Here is a 25,102-nt window from a genome sequence, read left to right on the forward strand (position 1 = left end):
CTCACAACAGTGAGCAGTACCAAGCGAGATGTACTGACCGAGTAGCCTGGCGACCTCGTGTAATAAGCTCCGTATGCTACAATGCAGCGTCGCCAGTATGGGTAGCCAGTGGCGACGGGGCTCGGTAGCCAGTCAGTCGCCAAAGTGTGGCTACGTCGCTGGCTACCCTCGTGTAATAAGGCCCATAAGAATCAATGACCACGACAAGCTGGGTAGCCAGGTTCGTCGCTGGCGACGTCGCCTGGCTTAGGCGATAATCGCCTGGCTTAGGCGATTAGGGGATAATCTTGATTAAAATGATAATAATTTTTCACGCTGATGACATTTTATAATCACATAAGTTAATCCGTATTGATATTTTGAACCTTTGATAAGATTACAGATGAGGAAAAGTCATCATTTTAGGACCTTATTTTTCCCCAACCACATGAGAATTGATGCATTGGAATAGAGATCAATTACAGATCCAACAAAAATAGTATTAAGGCCTGATAAGTTTTTAGCAATCAACAGATCTTTCGAAAATAATCTTCATGAATTTTTTATCACCTCATTCCGCATATATAAGCTCTGCCTGAGGAGTTTCGGATAGACTTGCCGAAGTGACTACTGAACAACGTGGACATGAAGCTATTGCTCGCATCTTTGGCCCTCGCTGCTTTTGTCTGCACGCAGGTAAAATATTCATTTTATTACATACGTTTTTAATGTTGCGGATAGATAGAAAATAACGTGACTTGTTAATCACCGCTGGTTAAAAAAATCCTAAGATTGATTTGACGCAATTCTCTGAAGAAGTCTCTCGTCAGCTTATCTTTTCACGCCTATGTATTTCTTCTCTTTCACATCTTTTTTTACCAGTTCCATATATATTATTCGCAATTTTCCTATATCATTCATTCCATATACTTGTACTTCGCGGGTGAAATATGACTTTAATTACGTAGATATTTGATGTTACTAGTAAAAGATTGTCACTAAACAACACCCGCATTGATTTGATAATCGTCACTGGCCAACTTTATAAGATTGGTTTGACAAAGCTCTCTACTCCATTATTCCATCAGCTTATTTTTTCATATCACCGTATTTCTTCTCTTTCACATCTTTCATTGCCTGTTCCATATATCTTATTCGAGGTCTTTCTTTTCCGTACTTGCTATCTCCTTTTTCCTCGACGATTGTCTTCATCAGGCCATCGCGGCTTAAGATAAGACCTATAAGGTTGTTCCATTAGGACGGCGATTATTTTTTTGTAATGATCCCATTTAAAGGTTCATCTACATCTACTTAATACCCTGCGAGCCACCTCTAGGGTGTTTGGCAGGGGGTGATCAATCACCAGCATGCAGCATGCATTTGGACTCCCACATGCACACCACACCGTCCAAAAAACGTCCCGTATAATAACAAACTATACTACTATAAGCTGTTAGAATATAGAATAGAAATTCAGAAAAATGCATTAAGTTTTACATAGGTTAGTAGGCTACACTACAAGTCATGCAATCTATTTACGAGTTCTATTGCTGCCGTTATAATCTCTTATTGATCGTGGAAAAAATGACATTCGGAATCTGTCTGTTCTGCAATGTATCTCTCTTATTTTATTTATATGATCTGATCTTCCGTAGTACGTTGGCGTCCGCAAGATATGGTTAACTTCGTCAGAAAAGACACTGCTCTTGAATTTATCTAAAAGGTTTAGTCTATTTTTCAATCTACGGTCCGACAGAGATTCCCATCCGAGTTTATCTAAGAGGTCAGTTACACTAACAAGACTATCGTAACGACCTTTCACATACCTGGCAGCTCTTCTTTGCACGCGTTCTAACTCTGTTATTAAGCCTTTTTCATGAGGGTCCCAAACACTGGCAGCGTATTCCAAATGTGGTCTAACGTTCGTGGTCTCGAAGTGTGCGAAATGGTGAGAAAAAAACTTTCAGGTTCGTGCGACGTCGGATAGCCGTGCCTGAGGCGACTATTTCATTCTTGCAGTCTACTTGCCCTTCGCGGGTAAAATATGGATTTAATTACATAGATATTTGATGTTGCTAGTTGTAAGATTATCACTAAAACCACCCGTCTTGATTTGATAATCGTCACTGGTCAACTTTTCCAAGTAGGCTTCCGCGGGGATAATTCACCGTGCATGGCGGCCTTTGGAAAGTTGACCCGTGATATTTAGTGATAATTTCGGGTATTCTTCCGCGTTTATCCATTTTGTAGGACAGTATTTCGCCAACGTTCCAGTTGGCTTCCTCAGGTCCACTGAAGTGTCGATGCAGAAAGTTGTTCATCTCATATACCCCGTTTACCGCCTTTTTGTTGAGGTGTGCCCTGATTGGTCAGGATCTTTGAAGACCCTTTTCCACGCGCTGGCGAGATTGTAGCCGTCTTCACGTTTGAAGTTCTTTGTTATTTTGGCGATTTCAATTGCCTCTCTGATTATTCTCGGGTTGTAGCGGCCTTCTTTGATACGAATATGTATATAAGATGAACAAATTTCCGCATCGACACTTCAGTGGACCTGAGGAAGCCAACTGGAACTTTGGCAAAATATTGTCCTGTTCTAATTTACACTCAATGATCATGCGAATGAAAGTTAATTCGCGAATTTTTCCGTTATACGCGGTGAATGATTTCATTCGCGTGATCATGCAGCATGATCTTGCGCATGGTCATTCACCGTGCATAGCGGCCTTAAGATTGGTTTTACGCAGCTCTCTACTCAATTCTTCCCTTAACTTATCTTTTTCACACCTACGTATTTCTTCCCTTTTACATCCTTCTTTATCTGTTCCATATGCTTCATTTGAGGTCTTCCTATTCCGTTCTTGCCATCTAATTGTCCCTCGACGATTGTCTTCATCAGGCCATCGCGCCTTAGACATGACCTATAAGGTTGTTCCATTAGGCCGGCGCTTATTTTTTCAAAATGATACCATTTTATAATCCCATAAATTAACCATTATAATTTATTTCAACCATGAATATGATTACTGAGTAATAATATTATTTTTTCTTACCTGAATTATTTAGCCTATATATTTATAGAACTGATATATTTCATGCATAAATTTTCGTCCCGTAAGTTTCATGGAAAATCAATGACACCGAGATACGAAAAACTGAATCGAGCCTTCCGTAATCTTTTATTTTGAGTGGTAGTCTGAATGTTTTTTCCCCAGCCATAGAATGAAGACTAGTGTCATTCTTGATAGATCTATGGATTAGTGAGCCGACACAGTGCATCATAGATACACGCTAAGATTACTTTACAATCTGATATTTGGAATACAATAACGTGTTATAGCATATATTGCTATGCTCAGTTAAAAAATTATTCAAAACCATCACCCATGTTCATAACTTTAATCATATAATTTATTTAATTACTTTATAAATTTATATAATTTAATTACTTTAATCATCCTTTTCATATGTGTATATGATAAATAAACATTCTAAAGCGCTTAATTATGAGATTCCATAATTATGTCACGGATAACCTTTTTTTTTAACTTTTAAAATGCTCAAAACTGGATTTTACGTCAATGGTAATCAATTGCGCACGTTAAATTATTAATTTTTCACAACTATTCCTTTTCGCCTCAGTGATGGTCGTATCAGGTTCTTCAAGGCAATTAAAGCGAGACACGAAATAATAAATCAGCCCTACCATATTTATTCTCACTCATAGTCTGAATGATTTTCTTCTCCTGCCATACTGAAATGAAGGCTATTTGTAGACTTAAGTTAATGAAGACTGGTTTCAATCTTGATAATACTATGGTATGAAGAATGAAGCGCTATCCAGCAGAAGCAGAGCATAACAGAAACACGCTGAGGTTACTTTACAGCCTAATATTTGGAATAACAATCCTACCGTAGTGCATTTTGTAATAATGTGCAAAATGAAATGATAATTTACATAAAAATATTTACATGAGACTCTAATTTCCTCCAACAGGCAAACAGCTTCGAAACTCCAGTGCGTTTGACCACACTGAACAAACTTGCCAAGGTTGAGGGCCTGAAAAACGGTGAGTATTACATAAATATTATGTTTGCATTAGGAAATAACTTCACTAATAATTTTCCTCGCATTAAAAAAAAGTTGTGCCTCCTTCATAGCCGCAAAGATATTTATAATGAACTCCATTGGTTTTGTTTCTGTTTATTTCAACACGTTAATAAAATTTCCCTCTACGCCATTCGCTGAAATTACGTTTTAAAGTAGATAGAGTGCCTCGATAAAAGATACAAGAAATTGATGATACATCGGTGACATATTCTTTGAAATTCGCACTTTCAATTATCCAAAGAAAAATGGATTCTTACGTGCCGTTATTGAAACATTTCACGGTAAATTTAGGATAACTTAACATGGGCTCTTATAGATAAAAACGGTTTTTCGATATAGTTAGGGTGTTTGTAACAAGATGTTATTTAGACGGCACTCATTGGGAGAAAACGTTTGTGACAAATCTAAATATGAACGGGAAAGTATATGTCCATGATAAAATAAGAAAAATATTTGCGAAAAACTGCCTGTCACTGGCATTGTGGCCGTCGAGATCTCTGGTGCCAACGTCGCAAAACGAAAACTATTTCGCCTAAATTACGCTAATATATTTAGTTTCCCACCTTTTCTATATATATTATGTATCCTCTGTTTAGAAATAAACATATTTATTTAGGATTAATCAGTTAGATGGCGAATATTTATTCAAGGTGTGTCGTCAAACAGTTCAGTGTGAAAGGTTGGAAGCCGTGTTGAAACTAGTGAAGTTGACTACTGTAAATACATTTTAAAATCATTTTCGATGTTTGCGTTGTGCTGAGGTGCAAAATCGCTCTCACATTTCATTCCTACTTAATTTTTCTTTTGTTTAAATTTTTGGCGACTCTTTTGCGTAAATAATAGGTAGCTCGAATGATCCACCTGACTTCAGCCGATGCCGCTTTAACCATCGACCAAAATTGATTTTTTTAGCATTGTGGCGACAGAAATGACCACTTCGTCTCTCGGTTTATTCATCTTTTGTGTTTTCCATGTTTTGCCCTAAATTCGTATTTTTGTCTTAATAGGGAACAGAGCCAACAGGCCGAAAATTTCTGGGGGCCAAGAGGCATCTCCTGGACAATTCCCATACCAGGCTGGGTTGCACATTGATAATAGGGATTTCTGCGGAGCAACAATTATAACTGAATCTTATGTACTCACTACAGCAACATGTGCAGACAGGCGAGTAAACATTAGTTGAGGATTTGTTCTACATGTAATGGCAATAATACGTGATTCATTTCAAAAATCTCACTCGAAGTACCCTAATCTGAATCCTCTTTCATACGCAATTCATTTATGGGTCTCATGCATTTTTTCTGCCGTGGATACTCCCAAAAACACGATTAAGCTATACGATCATTCTTTTCTAGTGGAAGAACGTACACCGTTTACGTGGGTGACATTAGACTGGAGAGGGAGGCAAGTCCGAAGCAAAGTTTGGTTTCAAACGAGGCCATCATTCACGAGAAATATGACCCGAATGGTTTCAGCTATGACATTGCCCTGATCCATCTTCCGTATTCCCTGACTTTTGGCGGTAAGTTCAAATTCAATCAAATCGAAGCATTAAGTACCATGAGTTATTCCACATAATTTCCTTAGAACCAATAAGTCAATTCATGATAACGTACCTCATGAGTTGTAGGGTAGTTCTGGAAAACCTTTTTAATGTTTCTCATTGTTTATTTTGCAATTTTCAGGTAATATTTATAACATTGGTCCTCCTCCAACATCTGACATTTACGAAAATCTTGCAACTGTAAGTGGTTGGGGTCGCACTTATGATGGTAAGTAATACATGTTCACAAAAGCTCTTGAGAATATAACTCAAAGAATTTCTACACAATTGAGTTAAGAATTGGATAGCAGCGAGAGAGTATGCATCTCAAAAAAGATCGTGTCGCTGCGGAGTAGGGCAATTGTGGCGCTAGGGCCGCGAAACTCTCAAAATGTTTGTAAACGGAGAAGGATGGATGTTTTACGTAGAGCGTCAACGCAAACCCTTCGTAATTGCTACCAACACTCCAGCTACTGGGTGAGGGGTAACACACCATTAACTGCCTTCTATCAAAGGAAACATATTTACGCAATATTCTTTTCTAAGCATTCAATAAATATATAAATCAATTATTGTCGTCGAAATTTTTCATAAGAATGTTGAGAAATATGTTATATGGGCCAGCATTGGCCGAGGTGTGAGGCAAGGTTACCCTCTATCGCCGCTGCTTTTAAACGTATACGCTGAGAAGATGGTAAGGGAAGCGTGGGACGAGTTGGAAGCTGAAGTGAAAGTAGGAGGAATGATGTATAAATCCGTCAGGTTCGCGGATGATCAGGCGCTGATTAGCCACTCAGCGAGGGGACTGCAGGCTCTAGTGGATGCGTTAGGCGAGCAGTGCGAGGAGTATGGGATGAGGATTAATCACAAGAAGACCATGGTAATGCGGTTTTGTAAAGCATCGCGAATGTGAGACTCAAGATAAAAGTAGGTGGAGAAAAACTTGAGAAGGTAGGGCAATTTATCTGTTTGGACAGCACAATAGAGGAAAACGGACACAGTATCAAGGACATGAGGAAGCGAATTGCACTAGCAAAGGAGGCGTTCATGAGCAGGAAGGAGCTTCTGAGAGGATCATTATGTAAGAGTTTAAAGAAAAGGTTAGTGAAGAGTTTGATCTGGAGTGCAGATCTCTACGGTGCAGAAACGTGCACATTGAGGAAAGAAGACGAGAGAAGATTGGAAGCAATCGAGATGTGGGTATGGAGAAGAATGTAGAGGGTGAAATGGACGGAGAATAAAAGGAACGACGAAGTGCTGGATATGGTTGGCGAGGATAGGCTTCTTTTAGATGAGATTCGGAGTACACAGAAGATATGGATGGAGGGAGTACTTAGCGGGGAAGGGATGTTGAAAAAGGTGTTAGATAGAATGTTAGGTAAACGAAGGAGAGGAAGGAAGAAAATAGGATTATTGTATTTAACAGTGCATTACAGGCCATTCCCCAAACTGTGATTCCATATCTCAGTATGTTCTCAGCCATTGCAAAATAAATAATTAATTTGGTCTTTGCAGGTAAAATTTTTCTGATCATAAACATTTGATAACCCACAGTTCTTAATTTTTTATCAATTTTGTTAATGTGAAGAAGAAATTTGAAGTGCTAATCAATGATCACACCAAGGGAAGTGTACTTTTCTACCTGGTTCAATAAAGGACAGTTGCAGTTATCAACAAGATCAATATTATTATCATGAATACATTTGTGGGAATGGATTTTTACATTTACCTCGTTCTTCATTTTACTCATTGAGGATAAATGCATAATCGACGTACGTTTTATCTTTATTCATAATTAAATTATTGTCATGCGACCAAATATTTAACATATTAACGTCTATTTGCATCCTTTTATGGCATGTTTCAAATTTTTTTTAATGAACACTCACTAACACAATGTCATTAGCATACAAGATACTTCCTTATTACTCCATTGAAACCTACCTTAATCGGTAGAATACTATAATAATAATTATTATTATTTTATGTTAGGAAAGTAGAAAAAAGTAGAACTATTATTGTGTACGCATCAATTTTAAGTGTTTACATAATCTTACGTTGTCGTATATATTGTTTTCAGCGTAATTTTGGCTACTCATGATAATAAACGTTTTTTAATACTTTTTGCTTTGAGTATGAGTAACATGTGTTTCTTTCCCGAGTTCGTTGGCAAACAAGAACTACATTGATCCTCAGATCCTTATATACCCTATTAGATTACTGTTAAATAAATATAATTAACGGTTCTCCAGAAAAAATTAATAAAACTGGCTTCTTAGTCACAAAATTTGAGTTCTGTCCATTAAATTAGTTTTCCATTTTCTTTGTTACAGATGGGGAATTGTCGCCCACACTTCGCTATGCTAAAGTGGACGTCATAACAAATGATGAGTGCAAAATGGTCTACGGGGATGTGATTACCGACTCCCTTCTTTGTACTATGCCGCGTGGTGGTGATGAGGGAAGTTGCTATGTGAGTACATAAATAGTTTGTATCTGCGGTACAGTTTGAAAAAAGTACAATGTTTGCCTTTGTAAAATATCGCGACTTTAGTTTTAAAAACTGGGCATCGCCAGGGATCTCTGAAAAGTTATTGTTTCATTTCAGCCGGATAGCAATATGTTCGTAGGAGCACTGTATGAGAGTGTCATATAAAAATATCAATACATTATTCTGCGAAAACATTGGGAACGCCGGCATTAAATTCTGTTTTTCATTGAGCATCACGGCCCAGTTCCTGTCCACTTCTTCTTCTTCTAAGTAATCAACCCTTGGGTTGGTTTGCAGCAGTCATCCATCTCTGTCTGTCCTCCGCCAGCCTCTTCAGCTCCAGGTAGCTGTTGCAGCCCGTGTCCTTCATTACTTGGGTAATATAGCTCAACCTCGGCCTTCCTCTGCCGCTCTTCCCCTCCACAGTGCCCTCTAAAACTGTTTTTACCAATCCATTATTTTGTCTCAGTAAATGTCCAACCCATTTACTTCTCCTTGCAGTTAGAATACTCCACAGGTCTGCTTTCACTCCCAGTCTTTCCAGTATCTCCTCATTCGTTACCCGGTCTACCCATGAAACTTTTAACATTCTACGGTAGCACCATAGTTCAAAAGCATCAATTCTTTTTTTCTCTGCTGCTCCTATCGTCCAAGTTTCACTACCATAAAGCATTATGCTCCATACAAAAGTTTTGAGTACCACCAGGAGCACGAGTAGCAGGACCAAAACCAAGACAACGAGTGTCTTGGTTTTGGTCCTGCTTAACTTTAGATTGTATTTAGCCAGCGTGACTTCCATCTCCCTAAGCACTTCTTGTAATTGGTCTTCACTTTCTGCCAAGACTGCTAAGTCGTCCGCAAAACATAGCTTATATATCCTCTGCCCATGGACCTTAATTCCTGCTTCCGGTAAGTTGCTCTCTGCCTCGTCCTGTGCTCTTTGTAGGTATAAGTTAAATAGCGCAGGTGACAATGAACATCCCTGTCTCACTCCTTTTCTAATTTTGGCCTGCTGCTCATATTGTCCAAATCTCAGCACTGCAATTTCTTCTCTATAGAGACCCCAGATAATTCTTCTATCTTTGTAATTTATCTTTGCTTCTTTCATTATGGTAAAGAGCTGCTTCCAATCAACACTATCAAAAGCTTTTTCAAGATCAACAAAAGCTATGTAGGTGTTCTTTTCTTTACTCAATCTTTTTTCTAGTATGATTCTAATGGCAAGTACTGCATCTCTGGTTCCTCGTCCTTTTCTAAATCCAAATTGTCTTCGCTGAGGAGAGTTTCAACCTTATCTTCAATCCGGCTTAGTACAATGTTAGTCAGTATTTTAGAGGCATGTGTGATAAGGCTCAATGTGCGGTATTGTTCACATCTATTGGATGATGTTTTCTTTGGGATTGGTATCATTATACACTTTTGGTAGTCTGAGGGAATGTCACCTGTTTCGTAAATCTCACACACTAGTTGATATAGTGCATTATGTATTTCTTCTCCAGTCATCTTCAATAATTCTGCTGGTATGTCATCTATACCAGGTGCTTTATTATTCTTGAGTTTTGATAGTGCTTTGTCAAATTCTCCCCTCAGTATGCTGTCTCCTTCTTCTTCTTGATTGATTTCACCTTCGTTCTCAATCACTGTGCTTGTACTAATTGTCATATGTCCATCATATAACTCCTCGATGTATTGTTTCCACATTTTTCCCAATTCATCTTGTTCATAAATTATTTTGCCATTTTCGTTCCGTAGTCCATTGCTTCTAGTTTTATGATTTCCAAAGAATTTCTTCACTATTCCATAAGCCGAATCCATTTCATTACGTTTCATATGTTCTTCGACTTCTTGGCATTTTCCTTCCCAGAAGGCCTCTTTTGCTTTTATGGTTTCTCTGTTTATTTCGTTTCTGAGAGCCCTGTACTGTATTTGTGCTTCGACTGTATTATTATTTTTTAATTTTCTTCTTTCTTCAATTTTTTGTACAAGGTCAGCAGTTATCCATTGTTTCCTGTTAATCTGCCTCCGCTTGCCTAATACTGCTTCTGCAGTTGTTAGCACTCTGTTGTTTATCATTTCCCATTTTTCGTTAATAGTCTTTGGCTTCTCAGTTCTTTGTTTATTTGTTTGTTCTTTGAATAAGGAGAGCATTTCTTTTTCTTTTAACTTTCCTACATCCCATTTAACTGCATACTTTGTTTGAAGCTTTTTAAACTTTAAATTGCACTCTGATAAGACTAAATTGTGGTCGCTGTCAATATCTGGTCCGGCATAACTTCTGCTGTCTTTAATTTGGTTTCTAAATCTCTGCTTCACCAGTATATAATCAATCTGGTGTCTTCGTTGTCCATCTGGTGCTTTCCACGTGTACCTTCTGCGTGGGTGATGTTGATACCATGTATTTGTTATTATTAAATGATATCGGGAGCAGAACTCTACCAGTCGGTCACCTCTCTCATTTCTTTTGCCCAAACCAAAAGGTCCAACAATCATCCCTTCTCTTCCTTCTCCAACCGTGGCATTCCAGTCGCCCATGATTATAACATTTTCCTCCCCTTTTATCCCTTCTATTAACTCAATCAGCACATCATATACTTTCTCCACTTCTTCATCTATTTCATTAGTAGTTGGCATATACACTTGTATGACGATAGTATCTTTTGGTTTTGTGTTTAGTTTAACAAGGATTATCCTCCCGTCACACCTCCCGTCACACCCGTCCTGTCCACAGGACCTCCAAATACCGTAACTCCGACGGATTGATGAAGTCGTATAGACTTTGGAATTTTTTCTAATTTTTAATTAATTCTAATTTTTTCCCCAACTACAGCACTGGTTAGATTTCTATCTTCTAGCACATTTAAATATATAATCAAGTAGCTGACTCGACGAACTTCGTACCACCTAACAATCAATGAACTTACAGTTTAGATACACCATTTATAAATCAAGAGCGGTTCTTTCGTTTATAATCATGTTTAATTTATAATAATAAAATAAGGATACAAATTCAATAAAACTACGTAAATGAGTATCAAAATAGCTTAAGAAATTTTGGGCATTGTGGTTTTATAAAGCAGTTAATGAAATAAAAATTATACGCATTAAGTTGTTGGCTATTTGTGTTATTAACAGTAAAAACATGTTTTTAGGTTCAAGTCTGTTGCGTAAACTTGGCCCGTTCACGGGGCAGGTTAACAAAACGCCAGACCAACGCTTGACTGATGCTCAAAATCGTGTAAGAAAAGGCCATATGAAGCAGCATTGGTATCAAATGACTTTAGGCGCGCCAGTTATAGTATCTCTAACTGCGTAAACGTGCTGCATGCGTAAACGCACCACGGTGTGCCCTACACATTCGGGTTTAATGTCTTGCGTCAAGCACCTTCTGATAAACAACAGTTTTTGTTTTGCTATCAGGCGCAAGATAAAGCGGATAAAGCTAAATAAATATAGCGAAGCGAAGCAATGACGCAGCGAGGGGGGTTTTTGGGGGTTAAAAACCCCCCAAGAGCTGAGAGAATTTTTAATAAAAACTTTTGTTACTAATATTAGGGGAACGGATGAGTAACAAACGAAACGTATTTAACTATTCACGCAGCCGCAAAACCCACTATTTTGAACCATTTATCTTAAAAAATGTCTGGGGGAGGGCCCCCTCACCTCTCGCTTACCTTAGCGAATTTTCTGTACCCTACAGATCCGTAGTTTTAGCTGCGCCTAAAACCCTCCTATCCTTAATTCCTAGCTGCGCTCTCGAAGCGAAGGAAGAAATACAGCGGATGGTTTACCGACTCGTTAGCATACCATATATTACTTACCATGAGAAAATCATGGGTTTTCATTGGCACATGAGAACAAACATAGCAAAAACTGAAAGACTGACCAGTGACCATGCGATTTGTAAATCGTTATCACGAATGCAACACAAATTGGAAATTGAATACGTTTAAGCTCAAAAGGGCACATAAGTTGGCATCATGGAATCTTCGGATTGAGGACTTCCTGATCTTTGAATTTTCCTTTGAGTATAGTCGCGTGAATCACATTCATTATCAGTTTTTTTAATGAACAAACACGTTCCGTTGGATAGTTTTGGTTGGTTTAGGTTTCGAAAGATCATGAACACAGAGCCTACCTTTAGTTGTAAATCGTGCCGTGGCAAGCCAGGTACGTCCAAGGACTTTAAATATTCAGATAGATAGTTGGTGACTTCGTCTTCGTTCATTACACAGTTAAAAGATTTGAACTCATGCAGAGTACACGGACATTACCGATTGTCAACAATTGCTTGGAGATTTGTTTACAAACATGGTAGTGAAGTGTCAACTTGAGCTGGGCTTACAATTATCTAGACTTACATTTTTGAAATACAATTTCAATGTTTTGGATATATTTAGTAATTAAAATATTATGTGGTCATGAAGTTGTGTTATTAAATTGGAAAAAACAAAACAAGTAATTTACTTTGTAGTTTTGACCGACTAATCAATTGTTGTTGCGTTACTAACTCCTAAAAACCTATACCTAAGAAAGAGATGAATTTTAGTTGTGAAATTATCCTTTTTTAATGCCCTATATGTTACCCGGGGCTGAGACGAATCCAAAGAACCTAATATCACCTAAATTGGTGCAGCCGTGCTCGAGTTATAAGTGTTCTAACTAACACGATTTTCGACTTTCTTTTATACATATAGATACATTTAATGAGACAAGTGTACCGTGGAACGTAGGCTTTTGCAGCGAGATGCATTGTTGCCAATGGCTTTCGGGAGCAGATGCGTCTTGCGCTTTGACACGCGATCTTTCGCGGCCATTACATGTCGCATTATGAGGCGATGAAATGCATTGCCTGATAATGCGACCTGCAACAGCCGCGAAATCTCGCGTGACAAAGCTTAAGACGCAGCTGCTCCCGAAAGCCGTTGGCAACAATTTTGTACCCTATCACATTTTTTTTATTTCTGTGTCGGACCATCACAAAATCTGTGGCGGGCCACAATTTTCCCACCTCTGCTTTAGCTCCTCCATTGCTGCCGTTGCACGTGGCGACGAACAGGTTAAGGACACGTACCGCTGTTGCTAAGTAACCATCTAACGATTTGATCGTTGGATTATTCTTCCTCATAGAATAATCCTCCAAGGTCGTTAGAATATTAAAAGCATATGCTTGGTTTCGCTGTTAGTAGGGCCCGCCCGCCTTGTGATGGTGCGGGATTCCTCGTCCCCTCCCTTCCTTTTTATCCTTCCCCTGGAGGCGTTGTCGGGCTCTCATTGCGGAGATGCCTCTATTCCCTTTTCCTTTCTGTCCTCCCCCTCTCGAGAGGCACGGGCGTATAAGTCTCATTGTCAGACTTGGTTCCCGGTCCTCGAGTTGTATCCTCGCGGGGCCCGCCCCGGGACCCCCGAATCCACTGTTGCTAACAAGGAGACGTCGCCAAAGTGATATTCGGGATTTGAATGACGATGTTATTTCCTGAAACAATATAGGTAAGGTAGAAAAAGTGTCACGGATTTCTTCCACATAGGCCTGGGTTCGAGAGATATTCGCATGTAAAGATTCCGCGCACCATGACTTCCTTCGACTACTCTCTCCTGAATAGCAAGCGGTGTAGCCTAGTGGATTAAGGCAATCGGACGAGACACTTTAGTTAAATGTTTGGGGTTCGAGTCCCAGTGGGGTCAATATTTTTTCTTCCTTATTATGTTTTAAAATCATGCCCATGAAATTTAAATAGTACTCCGAATGGTTTCCATTTCCACCCGCGCTATGTCTTTGGCGGGTAAGATGTATCGCCAGAGTGAGGTGTTGGATTTAATTGCTCTACGCACCTTCTTCCTTTTCTGTGTCTCTCCGGTCCTAGAATACTGCAGCCAAGTCTGGTCTACGGCCCCACCTTCTTTATGAAAGCTCCCAAACGTCCTTTGAATTTTTTTCCTTTCTATTGTCCGCTACCGCCACTTGCCTTTTCGTAACTTCTCCCTCAATAAGATTAGATCCTCTCTGTCATTGCTACTTTAGCTGATCGCCGTATCCTCAATGACCGGAGACTTTTCTTAAATATCATTAATGGCAAATACATCATCTGACCTTCTTTCTTTTTTTCCGCTTCGCGTTCCTTCGCGCACGACGAGGTCGAGTGGCCTATTTCATATTTTCACCCCCCGCCTTTCTGTCTCCAAACGTTCTTTTCTATTCAGACTTCCTTCTTCCATTAACTCCTATGCCGAATGTGTTCCAAATTTGATCCTTTTTTCATACCTCATACATCTTGCTCCATCACTATCGTAATTTGTCCCCTATTCCTCACACCACCCGATAAAATTTACTATTATTTGTTATTTATTTGTAAATACTAGTAAGACTAGATTTGGCTGCAGTATTCTAGGACCGGAGAGACACAGGAAAGGAAGAAGGTGCGTAGAGCAATTAAATCCAACACCTCACTCTGGCGATACATCTTACCCGCCAAAGACATAGCGCGGGTGGGAATGGAAACCATTCGGAGTACTATTTAAATTTCGTAAACTAATATAAAAATAAAAGATAGCAAAGTAACTGACATAAACGAATAGGAATGAATTATAGCAGTGATTTTAAAACATAATAAGGAAGAAAAAATTTGACACCACTGGTACACAAACCCCGAACGCGTACATCAACTGTCTCGTCCGAATGCCTTTACCCACTATGCTACGCCGCTTGCTGTACAGCAGAGAGTAGTCGAAGGAAGTCATGGTGCGCGGAATCTTTACATGCGAATATCTCTCGAACCCGGGCCTATGTGGAAGAAAGCCGTGACACTTTTTCTACCTTACCTATATTGTTTCAGGAAATAACATCGTCATTCAAATCCCGAACATCACTTTGGCGGCATCTCCTTGTAAGTAGCCATCTACCGATTTCATCGATAGATTTTTCTTCCTCATAGGAAAGTCTACTATAATTGGTAGAATATTAATTGCGTATGCTTGGTTTCGCTAATAGTAGGGCCTCCTTCGCTTCTATAGCGTTGGGTTTTTTTTCCTCGTCCCCTCCCTTCCTTCCCTGTCCCCTCCCGGGAGGCGTCGTCGGGCTCCTATCGCGGCGGCGCCTCCTTCCCTTCTCCCTCCTGTCCTCCCCCTTCTGGGTGCAGAGGTAAAAAGCTCGCGCTTATAGACCCTGCCCCAGGAGTCTAACCCGCGAGCCCGCCCCAAGGGCCACTGTTCCCATTGTTGCTAAGTACCCACTCGACGTAAACAAACGCAACACCTCTCGTCTTGATCGTCAGATACGTCGCAATCTGGCGCACTTCGTTTCTTTTCGATTCGTTGAACGGTTTGCGCAGAAAAATTATCAGTCCAGTCTTTTTTTTCATCACACCTTGTATGTATCCAAGTGTTCAGGCTTGTGGAACCACATATCTATAGTGCGAAATAAATCACTTTTTTGATGTTCCACTGAATATTGTTACTGAATAACTGAATACTGTTATGTCCTGTATTTTAACGTTCCAACCGAGGTTTTAGACTAGTAGATTGTCAGATACCTTGATAATGACTCTACACCAGTCAAAACCCTGCGTCGGAGCATTAATTTTTTTGTGATAGCATTACTAAGTGATTTATTTCGCATTACTTCAATATCTTCATTAGTATTATCATAGCAGATTCCACTTCCACTAAAGATGAACCACCATATATACGTCATAAAATAAAGATGTAAAAATGTCAACACGCGAACAAAATCGAGGTCTATTACAAAATTTCTCGGAATTTTTTACTCTCTTATTTTAAACACCAACGAAGTATTTTATCGAAGTTTTTATAAAATTTGAAAATATAGCCCCATTAAGTGCCAATGAAGGCAAAATTTCGCCATCTACAGACTGGGAATTAGTGAATAGGGTGGTGTCATAACATTTTTATATGCCTAAATCGAAAGATTATTACTCCTGGAGTACGCATTTCACACTCTCATATTTTTAAATGACGATATCTATTTTTCGCGATTAAATGAAAAGTGTAAATTTTCAAGCGCGCAAAAACGCGACGGCTAAGTAGGAATGATGGGAAAAGCCCGTGTGATGTCCTTAGGGCGAGGCTTTGAGCGCTGATACGACGCCGTATGCTAGCCGGTAGCAGATTACCCTGCTAACATGTACCGCTTGGCTAAATTAAGGATTATTAATACCTTATCAAACGAAGGAAACTTTCTGAACTTCGGCAGTTTTAGCAGGTGATTATTAAGACATGTTTTCCTGAGCTCTGGGCCTCATGCATGAATTGGTAATCTCAGACGATGTAAAACTCCTATCCTCTCGTGTAGAATCTAGGTCCCTGTGACGTCACGTGGAGTGAAATCGCATGGGCGCCAATCTGGCATTTTTCAAATTGCTTTTTGACGTTGCCATTCGTTTAAACTGGGATTTCTAAAAGCAAATAATTTGTATATTATGAAAACCCTAATGGTGGGTAACGAATAGCATTTCTTTTTCTTTGATGAAGGAAACTACCCTATTGATAGTAAACTTTTTATTTTTTTATTCAGGGCGACTCAGGTGGACCACTTGTTGCGTTTTACCTTGTTGGTGACGAGGGGTTCGAGGCCTTGGCAGGAATATCTTCTTTCGTGAACAACCGTGGTTGCGGCGTTGGACCTGATGGATATACCAGAGTTTACACCTTCGTTGATTGGATACAAAAACACTTAACATAAGAACCACAAAGAGATTTAGATTCTTACGTGTACTGTAACCTATGTAAATTAGACAAAAAAATTTTTTTATGTTTTAATTACTTTCTCTGAAAATTCCACCCTTTGCAGCTGAATTGGAATGCTACATGAATCGAAGAGGAGCTTAAATACTTCATCACTGAAACAAACCTATTGAAAAATCTTATACATTTTGGCGAAATAAAAACGAATTCTACCATAAATTCTTTTATTATTATTTTAAACCCCAGAACAAAAAATAAGAAAATTCTTAGAATAAGCTAAATTGCGGCGGAGCTTTTCGATGCGTACTTCTGTATCATCGACGAAAAATGATAAATGAGGATAATTAGGCATGTAGCCAGAAATATGCTTCAGGGGGATTTTTGGCGTAATGCATTTTGCTCACACCGAAATTTTGTTATCAATTATCCCATGGAAAAGCATATATTTCATAAAAACAGCTTAATTCGTGTGCATAATTCTCAAAGTAAAATTCATCATTGGTTATTGGTTGGCATTATGAAATGTAAATACATCTAAAAATGCAAATCGTGAGCATATGTGCCCTAAGATTTTGGTCTTAAATAGAATATAAATAAAATTAGAAACTAAACAAAAATATCTGTACATGTTCCAAGACTGCAGAGGAAAATGAGACATAATTGCCTAATGAGACATAACAGCCTGGTGAATTGACATGGAGAAGGTAGTTTCCAGACCTTCTCATATTCTAAGACCGTGGCCCTTATGATTGAGTGATGAGGATAATCGTCGAGGGACAATTGGATGGCAAGAACGGAAAGGGAAGAACAAAATATATGGAGCAGATAAAGAACGATGTGAAAGAGAATAAATGCGTAGGTGTGAAAAGAAAAGCTCATAGGATAATTGAGTGGAGAGCTGCGTCAAACCAATCTTAGGAAGGCTGACCAGTGACGAATATCAAATCAATACGGGTGGTGTACGGTCTTAGGTTTTCCAGGCGTATCAGGTGCAGAAAGGTTTCTCGGGTTTTCAACCGGTTGATGTTGACCATGTCTTCCGGCGTTTCGAGCAGCGACATGCTGATCATCCTCAGGGGATCTTCCGAATGATCTCATTCCTCAGGGGGTCTTCGGAAGATCAGCAAGTCACTGCTCGAAACGTCGGGAGATATGGACAACATCAACCGGTGGAAAACCCGAGAAACTTCTCTGCAATACGGGTGGTGTTTAGAGATAGTCTTACTATCAGAAGCATAAAACATGTATTTAATTAAATTAATATATTACCTGCAAAGGACAAGTAGATGGCAAGAATGAAAAAGGAAAACTACGAATAACAAGCATGTAATTGTTAAAGAAATATGTGAATGGGAGTGAAATACGTAAGAATGAAAAGATTTTGTGGATTTCTCCATTTTCCGGGTTATCGCCGCGTTTAGTTGTCAGAGGTGACGACAGTTTCGCCAGGATTCCACCAGGCGTCTTCAGGTCGAAGTGCTGCTTTCTTCCAGGCGTTGGTTATATTGTATCCGTCTTCTCTATTGAAATTTTTGGACGTTTTGATGATCTCTATTGCCTCCCTTATCAGCCTGGGGTAATACCTCTTTTCTTTTGCGATGATTTTCGCTTCGTCAAATATTATATCATGCCCAGGCTCACTCCATGCATGCTCGGCAACTGCTGAGAGGTCGAATTTCTTGTTCTGTGTGGCCCTCTTGTGCTCCTGCAGGCGGATCTTCATGGATCTGCATGGGCGCGTTCCAGCTCCCGTCTTCGGGTCCAAATGATGTGCAGATCTGCGATCCTTTTATAAAAAGACTTAGACCTACAAAAAAACCTAAAAAGACCTACAAAAACTTAACTCAGATCCTACGGCAAAAATCCGGAGGAACATCAAGGACCTCATGAAGCATTCGTTAATACCTCAAGAGGAGAGACGATCATTAATCCAGTCGGCTCCTAAACCTCCACGACCTTATGGCCTGCCTAAGATTCATAAGGATGGGATACCACTCCGATCTATTGTAAGTGCCATTGATTCACCTACACATAAGCTTGCAAGTATCTTGCCCATAGCCTTCGGCCATTCTCAGGCCTAACTGCCACCTATGTGAAGAACTCCTCCCATTTCATCAAAATTATAAAGGAATACAAGATTACGGAAGAGGATCTCCCTGATAGTTTTGACGTGGTTTCTTTGTTCACCAAAATACCTATTGAAGATGCCATCGAAGTCATTAAGACTCCGACAGAAAAAGGCCTTCCGAAAGACATTCCGAAAATGGTGGAGTTCTGCCTTCGTTATTGTTATTTCTCTTGGGGAGGGAAATTATATGAACAAACGGAAGGGTCATCCATGGGTTCTCCTTTATCACCTGTCGTCGCAGATCTTTATATAGAAGAATTTGAACGAAAAGCCCTGGTTTCTTTCCATATGAAGCCGAAACTCTTCGTGAGATATGTTGACGATACCTTCGTCATATGGCCTCATGGGACAGATAAACTGAAAAGATTCCTTGAACATCTTAATAGCAAAATAGTTCCATCCAGTTCACTATGGAAATGGAAGAAAATAACCAACTTCCCTTCTTGGACGTTCTCGTCAAGAAGAAATCAGATGGCACATTGGGACCTTCAGTCTATCGTAAGAAAACGCATACTGATCGCTATTTGAATGCCAAATCACACCATCATCCCAGTCAAAAAGCATCAGTCATTAAAACCCTATATTATAGGGCATATTTCATATCGGATACAGATTCGCTCGCTAGAGAGAAACAACACCTCCTTACCACGCTCCAAGAAAATGGCTACGATCGGGTACTGATTAAAAAAATCGCGCGAAAGGAAGAAGAGAAAAGAGATGTGGCGTTGGACACTGCAAAGGAAGACCAGCAAAAGGCAAAGGCACATGCTCTCTTGCCATACGTGGCTGGAACGTCGGAAAGAATTGCTAGAGTTCTCGCCAAACATGACGTTCAGACGCGATTTAAAAGTTTGAAGAAGACCTCTGACCTCCTCCGGAGTGAAAAAGATCGTCATCCATCCGATATCTATGAAGGAGTGTATGAAGTAGCGTGTTTTTGTGGTTTATCATACATCGGGCAAACATCTAGATCCCTTAAATGCAGATTTCCTTCCTTATATTTATCAGAGTTTCGTTTTAATTCCTTTATCTTCTTTCCCAATTTAGCTCCTCTTGTTTGCATAAACAAATATGTTGCTATGATTGTTCGTTTGTATGACTGCCGCGCCGCCATTGGAATTTGGTGGCCATTTTTTAAACTAATCCCCATACTCAATTTTATATGAATAGACGGATAAATAATTGTAAATTTAGTGTTTTCATAATTTTTCCTGGGGTTTCAGACAATTTTAGAGGGGGTCTTTATTAGACTTTTTGCCGTATCTCGTCTCGTTCACCCCAAACATTTGTATGAGTGAATGAATAATGAATGAATGAGTGGTCGTTAGGGGACTTTATAATACATAGATATATGTATATAAGGATCGCAGATCTGCACATCATTTGGACCCGAAGACGGGAGCTGGAACGCGCCTGAAACTGTCGTCCGGAAAAACATGAATCAACGCGGTGTAAACCCGGAAAACCATCACCAATCAACTCACCGCGGAAGCCTCCGTAATAATTCAATCTTAAGTAGGATTGCTAACCAGCAGAGATTATCAAGTCAAGTGATTTTCTAATTGTGAGCAAAATTAAATGCATATGTAATAAAATTAATATTTTACCTTCGTGCAGACAAAAGCTGTGAGGGCCAAAGATGCGAGCAATAGCTTCATGTCAACGATGTTCAGTAGTCGCTTCGGAAAGTCTATCCGAAAATCCTCAGGCAGCGCTTATATATGCGGAATGAGATGATAAAAAATCCATGAAGATCATTTACAAAGGATCTGGTGATTGCTAAAAACTTATCAGGAGTTAATACTCTTATTGTTAGACGTGTAATTGATCTCCAATCCGAAGAGTCGATTTTCATGTGGCAGGGGAAAAATAAGGTGTCAAATTGGGAAGATTTAAGACTCTTGCATAAGATTCAATAGGTGGTACCAATTTCGTTTCACTTGATGATTTATCCTCGTCCGTAATCTTATCCAAGGTTCAAATTATTATCAATATGGCTTAATTTATGGGATTATCAATTGGCATTAACGTGAAAAATAATTATCATTTCAATCAAGATTGTCTTCAAATGAATTAATGTTTGACATGTAGTGATAAATATTCAGTGAGGCTTATTTCAGCAGCTCAGTTCTGGAATAGACACAAATTTTTCTTCCGTTCTGCCAATGAAAAGTTAATGTACTTAACCCTTAATAGGTTTCAGATCATTTAAATAAAATAAAGGAGATAGACTGTAGAATAGACAGATTCAGAATGTCTTTTCTTCACGATCAATAAGAGACTATAACGGCAGCGTTAGAACTCACAAATAGTGTTGATGACTTGTATTGTAACCTTTCTAACCTTAATGCATGTTTCTGAATTTATTATCATTTCCAACACCTTGTTTTGTGTGCTCTAGCTTTATGGACTGATTACCTTAATTAATAGTGGTCAAGTTTTGCCTTTGGATGAATGTTTTTTTTAAGGAAATTCTTTATTCCTAGATATTTACACATTACATTATCATAAATATTATATATCGATAGACAAAAGTATATATATATGCAAAATTCGGATTAACATGCATGGTAAAAATGATAGGGTCCCGCTAAGCCATACAAGGCTTGTCAGCAGGTGCCACTTTTAACCTAAAGATCGGACTTTTTACATAAAAAGACAATAAGTATTAGGTTAGGTTGCCGGCAACAAGAAGAAGGTGGATGTGACGGTTCTTATATTTCCCGAATTAAGAAGGGGTTGTGAACATTTAGGCAATATATTTTTTACGTTATTGATGAACTGTGATGCAAAAGCTTCACAAACATCACTCAAATTGCTGTCCTTAAAATTTGTTTTGATATACATATCAATACTTGTTTTTCTGGTTATCCCCCGAAGTTTATTAATTAATTGCCAAGTTTTCCTAATGTCTTCCTTGCTTTGTGTTAGTTGTGAACGAACAAAGGAAATTTTGGACCGCCTTATCAATGATGTCACCTTATTTCTTTGCAGTTTGTAATTATTTTTATGTATTTGGTTAGTTGGATTAGATTTCCATTTTTTGAATAGGAGGTCCCTCCTCTGTATTTCCAAATAAATGACATTATTTATCCAAGGAAGCTTGTATATTTTTTCTACCAAATTTTTCTTTTTCACTTTAGCAGTGGAATATATGATGTTTAATTTTTCACACAGCTGTTGATAAATAGAGTCTGGATCATCGAGTGTAAATAATTTTGATCAATTAATCCTTCCTATTGCCTGCGTTACCCTCCAGTTGCAGAGGCTTGCAGTAATTGTTATTAAATTGTTTTCAGGTATGTCCTTATTAGTGTAAATGAATACACAAACAGGGAAATGATCAGATATATTTGTCTTAATAATGAAACCTTCTATTTTGGATAGATAGACCTTCATGTTGATGTGGTCTATGCATGATGTTGTAACTTTATGCTTTTTGATTTCTGCTCTTGTACCCTTATTTATGTGGGAATTAAATTCATAGTTAGCAAGTACATTTTTATATGCAGTGACATTTGTGTCTTTATGTGATCTCAGGTTCAAGTTAAGGTCACCAAGCAGAATTACCTTATTTTCTTGTCAATTACTAAGGAATGAATCCAGACTATAGGTGAATTCCTTCTTGTTCATGTGTGGCGGCCTGTAAATTCCTATTATTAGGACATTGCTTGAGTTATGTTTAATTTCTAATGTTGTAGTATAATTTGTTAGTATGCGTGACGTTTTTTGGACTATGTAGTGTGCATGTGGATATTCCCTTGCATGCTGCATGCTGGTGATTGATTAACCCCCTTAAACACCCCAGTGGTAGCTAGCATGGTATAGGGTGGTTTCCTATTATTTTTTTATTGCCTAAATAAAGATAAGATAAAGATAAAGATATTTATTCCACTGCCCCAAAATATTACTACATGTACATACATAACCAGTGAAATAGACACCCCTTAAGACATGTCTTGAATAGGGGTTGCCATTACATAAAATATGGCAATGCTCGGCAGTACATTCTTGTAACCTTTGAACAAAACAAAAGAGGCTCTTCTATGAGTCTTTCATAGACACATTTGTCCATGTGTGCATAAACAATCTTTAAAGCATACAAAATACAATTAGAATAAAGTAATAAGAAAATTAACGATAACGAAATCGAAAGATTATTACTCCTGGAGTACGTATTTCACGCTTTCAGATTTTTAAATGACAATATCTATTTTTTGCGATTAAATGAAAAGTGAAAATTTTCAAGCGCGCGAAAACGCGACGCGTAAGTAGGAATGATGAGGAATATCTCCGTACGTCGTATTTCTGGTTCCCCTTCCGCCCGGTGAGGTGACCTTGAGGCGAGGCTTAGCGCTGATACGTCGCAGGCAGCCAGCGGGTAGCCTAGTACCCTGCTGGCTGGTAGCGCTTGGCTTAAATAAGGATTATTAATACCTTATCAAACGAAGAAAACTTTCCGACCTTAGCCAGTTTTAATAAGTGATTATTAAGACATGTTTCCCTGAGCTCTGCGCCTCATGCATGCATTGGTAACCTCAGACGATGTATAGTTCCTATCTTCTCCTATAGAAACAAGGTCCCTGTGACGTCACGTGGAGTGGCATCGCATGGGCGCCAATCTGGTCCTTTTCAAATGAGGATAAAAATGGACCATTGCCATTCGTCCAAACCGGCATTTATAAAACGAAATAATTTGTATATTATGAATACAGTAATGGTGGGTAACGAATCGCAATTATTGCCTTTTGTTTTCTTTGATGAAGGAAACTACCCTATTACGTAGATGTTAATGAATCCATTTTAACCTATTTTTTCATCTAATGAACATCAAAAATGCATACTTTTCCAGTTCTATTCAGGAAATACAAAGGTTTAAACAAGGTTTAAACAAGGTGTTCTTTCGTGCTCTAAAGTTAACACATCCAGCGCGGTGCACGTCAATTGACGTGGTCCCATCCAAGCCGTGATACGTACTCCGTAGCACGGCTCTGGCGGTCGGGCCGGGAGCTCTTTCTCTCCCTCCGTACATGACAAATATCCATTTCCGTGTCTTCCAATCATGTGTATGGCCTTCAGCAAGCTTCCCTCTTTCGAACCGTTTGTGCCGTATGAAAATAGCAGTATTTGAACGGAAGTTATGGCGCGAAAACTTCTCTCTATTTTTCTTTCTTATTTTAACGGCCGATTTTTACAACTTTAATGCAAACTGGGCCCGCATTTTAGGTGTTAAGTGGCGAAATATGTATCAACCGCAATCACTATGAAATCGTATAATTTTTTTACAGATTTAAATTAGAAGCCTTGAAGGAATATTTCTCGGGTTTCCCACCGGGTGTCGTATCGGGTTGTAGTTCCCAACGTTTCCATGACTAAGTCCGTCATCGTCATCAGGGGTTAATGTTGAGCCAAGTTTTTTCTCCGATATTTATACTCATGAGGGCCGTTCAAGTGGGCCCTGATTGGTCCTTTCTGAATTGGGGTGATTTATAGTGATTGATCACTGACTTCCACGTATTACTTAACTGGAAGCCTTTGTCTCTGTTTAGGTTCTTTCGGTGTATGTTGATTTGTATGGCTTCTTTGACAATTCGATCCCAGTAGTTGTCTGTGCGGCATAGCACTTTGGTACTTTTAAAATCCACTCGGTGACCGAGGTTCAGGCAATGCTCTGCTACCGCTGATTTCAGAGGGTGGAACAAGCGTATGCATCGTTCGTGTTCCGTCAGCCTTTTTTCTATGGTGCGGCCTGTTTCCCCAATGTAAACGTGGCCACATTCACATGGGATGCTGTATACTCCCTGGACTTAGTCATGGAAACGTTGGGAACTACAACCCGATACGATACCCGGTGGGAAACCCGAGACATATTCCTGCAGAGCATACGCCGGGAAAAACTCAGATTCTACATAGAAGCCTTGAAGTTTAACTTCTCCCAGAAGCAGTTAGAACGGGTTAATATGTTATTTCCCATTAGTATTTTTTGACTATTCCAAAAAGATTAATGCTATGGAAGATCTTCAGCCCAAAAATAGAAACATATCATAGTAACGAAATTAAGATGTCTTAGATAAAGGTTACTTTTATTAGTAAATGCTGAGATAAATTAATAGCACATAAAGACCATTTGAATTGCCTCTAGAAATGAAACGACTT

At 39.0% G+C, this 25,102-nt stretch overlaps 2 protein-coding genes across 2 annotated transcripts in view; one reads left to right on the top strand and one right to left on the bottom strand.

Annotated features, from left to right (window-relative positions):
* The window catches only part of LOC124169208 (chymotrypsin BII-like), a 59,406-nt gene extending 38,787 nt beyond the window's left edge, over window positions 1–20,619 (bottom strand). Inside the window, exon 1 of the mRNA XM_046547726.1 lies at window positions 20,554–20,619. Within this exon, the coding sequence (XP_046403682.1) occupies window positions 20,554–20,604 (51 nt within the window). The 5' untranslated portion in view covers window positions 20,605–20,619. The remainder of the gene's footprint in view (window positions 1–20,553) is intronic.
* On the top strand, window positions 573–17,037 carry LOC124169203 (brachyurin-like). Its single transcript, XM_046547719.1, has 7 exons — window positions 573–675; window positions 3,974–4,046; window positions 5,095–5,251; window positions 5,443–5,609; window positions 5,773–5,859; window positions 7,964–8,103; window positions 16,649–17,037. The coding sequence occupies exons 1-7, from the start codon at window positions 625–627 to the stop codon at window positions 16,814–16,816; spliced, it is 843 nt and encodes a 280-aa protein (XP_046403675.1). The 5' UTR covers window positions 573–624; the 3' UTR covers window positions 16,817–17,037.
* Window positions 20,620–25,102: the final 4,483 nt, after the last annotated feature.

This window comes from Ischnura elegans, chromosome 12, assembly GCF_921293095.1.
Source record: "Ischnura elegans chromosome 12, ioIscEleg1.1, whole genome shotgun sequence".
NCBI lineage: Eukaryota > Metazoa > Arthropoda > Insecta > Odonata > Coenagrionidae > Ischnura > Ischnura elegans.

What these genes read in the sequence shown, in the direction of transcription:
- LOC124169203 (XM_046547719.1), top strand. Translation starts at nt 625, where the DNA reads ATGAAGCTATTGCTCGCATCTTTGGCCCTCGCTGCTTTTGTCTGCACG. An exon ending in GGTTGAGGGCCTGAAAAACG is followed by an intron (nt 4,047 to 5,094) that starts GTGAGTATTACA and finishes TTGTCTTAATAG; the next exon opens with GGAACAGAGCCAACAGGCCG. An exon ending in GTGATGAGGGAAGTTGCTAT is followed by an intron (nt 8,104 to 16,648) that starts GTGAGTACATAA and finishes TTTTTTATTCAG; the next exon opens with GGCGACTCAGGTGGACCACT.